General features: G+C 37.8%; 1 protein-coding gene across 3 annotated transcripts in view; it reads right to left on the bottom strand.

The window, feature by feature from the left end:
* Window positions 1–6,588, bottom strand: part of CCSER2 (coiled-coil serine-rich protein 2) — a 148,719-nt gene that overhangs the window by 18,988 nt on the left and 123,143 nt on the right. For 2 of the 3 annotated variants that reach the window (XM_006872454.1, XM_006872455.1), the window contains one exon: window positions 2,935–3,016. The exons of the other annotated variant lie outside the window; for it this stretch is intronic. In XM_006872454.1, coding sequence (XP_006872516.1) covers window positions 2,935–3,016 — 82 coding nt within the window. The remainder of the gene's footprint in view (window positions 1–2,934; window positions 3,017–6,588) is intronic. 3 annotated transcript variants of the gene reach the window in all.

Below are 6,588 nucleotides of genomic sequence, written 5' to 3'. Positions count from 1 at the left end.
TAATTTTTATTTTTAATTAAATAGGCTAGAGAGGAAAAGTTACTGGAGTATCGATGTTTCAAGCATCTTTTTTCCCTGAATTTTATTATGTACACAAGTGTATCTGTATTCTGGGTTCCAATGTAAAGTCAATTTTTTTATTGTTATTTTCAAATAAGTTTGTGAATGACCCCTTGCAGATTATAAAAGGAGGAGGAGAGAAGACAAAATAATTTTGTCATTCTTAACGTAAATGGCGTCCTCCTGGTGTGGAGCTACTGGATAAGCACTGGACCACAAGGTCAGTTTGAACCGCAGAGTCAGCAGTTCAAACCTTCTCAGAAACCCTATATATTCGGTCACCGTGAGTTAGAACCAACTTGATGGCTCTTAATAAAAACAACAAACGTAATTCTAGTGAATACAATTATTATGATGCTGCTGTTGCTGTAGTTAAGTGCTGCCAAATTGGGTGTGACTCATAGGGACCCTATATAGGGTCCCTATGTAGGTTTCCTGAGGAACAGCTGGTGGGTTTGAACTGCCGACCTTATGGTTTGCAGTTCGGTGCTGATCCTAAAGTGCCATAAATTTAGACATCAATGTATGTATCAGGATAATGATGATCTCATAATCATTTTGATATGCTGGCAGTAACAAGAAACTGCCAGTATATTAAGACATGTTATTGCTGTTGTTAAGTGTCGTGGATTCGTTTGCTACTCATAAAAATCCTGGCATAGGATTTCCAAGGAGCAGCTGATGGGTTTGATCCGCCAACTGCGTGGTTAACAATCTAGTGCTAATCCTACAGCACCACACCAAGACTCCATATTAAAACGAATGTATATTGTATTTAAGTCACTTTTTAATTTAAAAACAATTATTTTTTCCCATATAAATTACAGTATATAAAGATAAAAGTAGCTAAGATTTCTAGACCAAGGGGCAGTTGTTTGAACAAAACAAGGGGATACTGAATGCACTAGGGTTGTATCCTTTGCACCATACTTATTCAATTGGTATGCTGAGCAAATAATCCAAGAAACTGGATTATATGAAGAATGTAGCATCAGGATTGAAGGAAGGTTCATTAGCAACCTGCATTATGCAGATGATACACCCTTGCTTGCTAGAAACAAAGAGTACTTAAAATACTTACTGATGAAGGCCAAGACTACAGCCTTCAGTACGGATTGAACCTCAATATAAAGAAAACAAAAATCCTCACAACTGGACCAGTAAATAACATCATAAAAAATGAAGAAAAGACAAGACTGAAGTTGTTGAAGACTCCATTGCACTTGGATACTCAATTAATACTCATGGAAGCAGCAGTCAAGAACTCAAGAAATGTATTGTGTTCGGCAAATCTGCTGCAAAAGACCTCTTTAAAGTATTAAAGAGTGAGTGAAGGTATGAATTTGAGGATTACAGTGCACCTGACCTAACCATGGGATTTTCAAATGCTTCATATGCAGGTGAAGGTTGAACAATGAATAAGGAAGACTGTAAAAGAATCGATGCATTTGAATTATGGTGTCCGCAAAGAATATTGAAAAAAAGTACCATGGACTGCCAAAACAACAAACAAATCTGTTTTAGAAGGAATACAGTCAGAATGTGCCTCTACTTTGGGTAACTCATCAGGATGGACCGGTTCCTAGAGGCAGACATCACACTTGGAAAGTGGAAGATCAGAGAAAAAGAGGACCCCCACCCCCCATCCCCAACTAGATGGACCAACACAGTGGAACAGCAGTGGGTTCAAAGGTAGCAATCTGTGTAACTGACTTGAAGACAAGAGGAGTAAAAGGGAGTGTTTACAGAGATGATGGAAGGTAAGGAACTCCTCTTTACAATGCTTTCACCAAAGGACTTACCTTGCAAATAAGTATGTGAATGTACACACTTATATAAACCCTCTCATCTACTTTTCTCTTTCAAACAAAAAATTTACTTTTTGGAGCGAAAGTTAATATCCCAAAAATAAACTTTATCCCTTGTTTTGAATTCATATTTATATCTCAAAATTTTTATTAACCTGAGAAATAAAATTGATTTATTAAAAAAATCACATTTCCAATGGTTCAAAACTTTCCCCTTTTAGACGTTTAATACTGAACATAGGTATGAAATAATTCATGAAATAAAATGATAGAATCACAGATAGGGTAAATCCACAGAGAGGGCACAAAAGTTGGCTCTGATTGACTATATTTCTTTTTCGTTAATATTAAATTTTGGGGAGTGACTTTTCAAAAAAGATAAAATATAACCAACTTACCAGAATACTTAAACACAGAAAAAAGTACTGTTTTTGAAAGTAGATATAATATAGCAATATTTTAATGTCAAATAATTACTAAATTATCAGAAATGTTAGTAAAAACATGCATATTCAAATTTGTATCATTTTGTGCTATACAGCAGTCGATAAATGTCAAAGATTTATTAGTTATTAAAAAGCACTCTTGCAAACATGACCATAGAGAGCCTTCTTTGAGATGACAAGGAAATACAACCAAAAGGCCTTAGGAAATAGAGAAACATGTGGCGGTCTAGTAAGCTGCTTCCTAAACGTATGCATCTGTCCGTTAGTCATTCCACTACAGATAACGGGTACCTTTGTTAACATGACTAGATAAAGTCACTTGAGTTTTTAAATCATATCTAATGGTCTTAACAAAAGAAAATGCATTACAGACAGATGCATGACCTAGGTCCAGGGTCACTGGCAACAGGTTTAAATAGCTTTAGAGTGAAATGAACTTTTCTGGCAGCTTTTTATAAAGCTCTCTTTAGTGGTTTGTTGACATGCAGTCAAACAAGTGTTAATTAAGAGAGGAGGCCAGCAGGCAGGTCACTGTGAAGGGAGAAACAGAGGGTTTGGCGTCATGCAGAGGAAAGCACCAAGGGAAGCCAACGAGGGGAGGAGTGAGAGGCCAGACTCACTCTGTCTGCGGTGCGGTGGAACAGTCCGTGGGGTCCCTTGGAATGAGCCCTGCCAAGGAGAGAAGGAGGGGGAATACCCACCCTGTACAGAGAGAGGTGAGGGGAGGGAGGTATCATAAAAAAGGGAACCAAACAATAGAGAAACAAAGTCAAATATTTGTTTTAACAATAAAAATCAGTAATGTTACATGAGAACACAGACTTCAGACTCTAATATACAGACAGCTCAAATTACCAAAAAGACATCAGAACCCAAACCTAATTGCTATTTTTCATGTATTTTTAAGAAAAACATTCTTTCCTTCTAATATTTGAAATGTATGTACAAGGAAGCTTCAAACAGTTCTTGAAAATATGGAATTAAAAGATAGTAAAATTTTTTCCATGGGCTGTCTGAAGCCCCTTGTGTAAGAAATAATATACTCTCCACTGTACATTTATTATCATATATTTATTTTTAATGTAACAAATTACAATCTTACAGAAAAGGAAGACATTTCTAAAAACCTGATTTCAGGTGCTAAACACACAGACATTGTATTAATTATGAATCTGAAAATGATAAAAAGTTGCCAGGTGAAATGTTATCATTTTTTAATTACAGGTTCACAGAACATTAACAGGTAAACAATAAAGAGCATTAGTTAAAGTTACTAGAACCACTATAGCAATAAAAACCAATAAGATCCAGATGGTTGTGAATGTGAGAAGTGTGTAAAGAATGTGACAGGCAGGTCACCAGATACAAATGCATGCTTTTTAGTCTGAATAACTTCTGCTTTCTTCGTTTCTAATCACAGGTCACCAGAATTAGACAATTAAGAATCTCATTTACTTCTGTTTCTTCGTTTTCCAGAGGAAACTGGGTCTTCAAGACAGAAAGGAGCTATTCATGTCACACTAACAGAATCAGACTAGAAACTGTTTCATTCTATTCCTTGTTTCTAGCTTCCTCCAAGACTGAAAACATAAGCACATATACACCTAATGAAACTCTCTTAAAATTATCAACAAGGAAAATGAGCCTGTAAATCATTATTTTGTTGTTAAGTGCTGCCGAGTCAGTTCTGATTCAGAATGACCCTGTACATAGGGTCTACTTCTCGGGAGCAGAAAGCCTCATCTTTCTCCTGCAGAGTAGCTCGTGGGCTCGAACCAGACCTTGTGGTTTACAATCCAGTGCTTATTGCATGGAGACAACATGCACCCTAAATCATCACTATTGTTTTTGTTGTTAAGTGCTATTGAGTTGGTACCAACTCATAGCCACCCTGTATAGGGTTTCCAAGGAGCAGCTGGTGGGTTTGAATTGCCAACCTTGTGATTCACAGTCCAGTGTTGATCCTACACCTATTTAAATTTGCAAAAGAAAGTATGAATATTTTTAGACCAATTAGCCTGACAAAGAAACAATGTCAATAAGAAAATTATTAACAGACTATCTGTAGTTATAGATTTGTGGGTATTCTTCCAAATAAAAGTTGCTGTCTCATCTCTATATCTATAATCCTCTGTTCACTACAATCAAATACTTCTTTATTTAAATTGAACAGCAATCCTATATTGCTCAATGTAAAACAAAGATCCATTTTTTAAATGACAAGAAAAAACAGCTACAACAAACTCATGGAACTTAAAGATCTTTATAAGATCCTAGCAAATAAAGATGCTGTCTTTGGAAATTATTATACTTTTGTCACCAATCTAGCCATTACCTCAAGGTCAGCAGTTCGAAACTACCAGCTGTTCCGCAGGAGAAAGATGAGGCTTTCTGCTCCTGTAAAGATCTGCAGCCTCAGAAACCCTGTGCAGGGTCACTGTGATTCGGAACCGACTCCACAGTACTTAACAACCCCAACAACTGTGTACAGTAGATTCCAAATCATAGTGACCCCATGTGACAGAATAAAATTGATCTATAGGGTTCCTATACTGTAATCTTCACAGGAGCATATTGTTATTAAGTGCTGTCGAGTCCATTGCAACTCATAGCGACCCTGTATAGGGTTTCCGAGGAGCGACTGGTGGGTCTGAACTGCAGGCCCTGCCGTTCAAACCGACCCTGCAGTCCAGTGCATTTTCCTACAATGCCACACCAAGAACAGATAGCTGTGTCTTTTCTCCCATAGAGCCACTGATGGGTTTGAACAAGTGACCTTTCAGTCAGCATCCAAGTGCTTAACCACTACAACCTCTAGGCTCCTAATTCAGTATGGATGTTTGCAAAAATAACTTAGAAGTATTAAGTGGGTGAGGACCTCAGGGCTCTCCTTAAATTACCTGATATAACTGGACTTTGCTGTTTGGTGAATGTTTTTAGTTCAAAGGTTTTATATAGAATAAGTCCTTGACCAAGAAGGAACACACTCCTCCCTCTCTATGAGTTTCACTGTGACTGCTTCTACATCCTGGAAGGGGTTAAGAAACTTCCAGAGGGGACTTTGGGACAAGAGAAAGGAGTAATCAGAGATTCCTTCATCCACGAAATACGAGCAAATGGTGCTAGCGGTGTGTGCTGTGAAGTGGACTTTGACTCACAGCGACCCTAGACAGGGTTTCTGAGACTGTAAATCTTTACGGGAGCAGAAAGCTCGACAGAATGCCTAGTGGACTAGAACTGCCGACCTTGTGGTTAGCAGCCCAATGCATAACTCACTACGCTACCAGGGCTCCTGGTTGTGCAAAGCAGTGACTAATCTGCGGATCTGTGCTGTGAACCTGTTTTCTCACCAGTAAAATGGATGAGTTGGAACGGTTCATCTCTAAGACCTTCTCACTTTTAGTTCCTGTAATTCAGTTACTCCAATAGTCATCTCTATTTCTACTCCAGAGTTAGGGTGTGTTGAGGAAGAGAATTTTTTAACTAAGGCCTTGGCGTTACTAAAACTAAAGCCCTCTGGCTGATGTTTGTATTAAATTATTTCTCTTGCTAAATCATTAATTCTTTGAAACAATTTTAGTCAAAATATACAACAGAACCTGGCACTTGGCAACTAGTTACTATGTTTATGCAGAGATGGAGGCTTTGCCACAAATGATCACTTAAGAACGTTAATGTCGCCCATCCAATATATCAGAATCTCTGAGGGAAAAACTACCTTGTAAAACAAATACATAAACAGTTCTGCCAGCTACTGGCAATGACACCTGTTTATTAACCCTTCTGAGTTTGAATCTAGAAAGGCAAACTCATTTTATTTCTGCCACCTGCTTTCCTCTCTCCATTTCCTAACTATGAGCCTTCCCAGACTATTTCAAGCCTATTTCCTTAAAGCTTTTCCAAACCCTACTTAAATAAATTATGATCCTTCTTGCTTCTAAACATCCACAGTCCTTGTAGGAATTCTTCTTTTTATATTATGCAGATTTAACAATTTTCTTCTTTTTCTAAACACAACCACCTGAGGAGCAATAACTTCCTTATTTACCATGTCAATTACAGCTCTTAGTATGGTGATGTGGGATAAAGTACTGGACCACAAGGTGGGTTTCTCGTGGTTCAAACTCCCCAGCCACTCTTTGGAAATCCTATACAGGGTTGCTACGAGTTGGGACCGACTTGATGGCACTTAACAACAACAAAATTTAATAGAACTTCTGGCTTCAAGACGCTATGAAGCAGACATACTTCTTCCTTTCCTTCCCACTAACTAC

This window comes from Chrysochloris asiatica, unplaced genomic scaffold (genome assembly GCF_000296735.1).
Source record: "Chrysochloris asiatica unplaced genomic scaffold, ChrAsi1.0 scaffold00198, whole genome shotgun sequence".
NCBI classification, from domain to species: domain Eukaryota; kingdom Metazoa; phylum Chordata; class Mammalia; order Afrosoricida; family Chrysochloridae; genus Chrysochloris; species Chrysochloris asiatica.
This window is presented reverse-complemented; position numbering and strand designations above follow the sequence as displayed.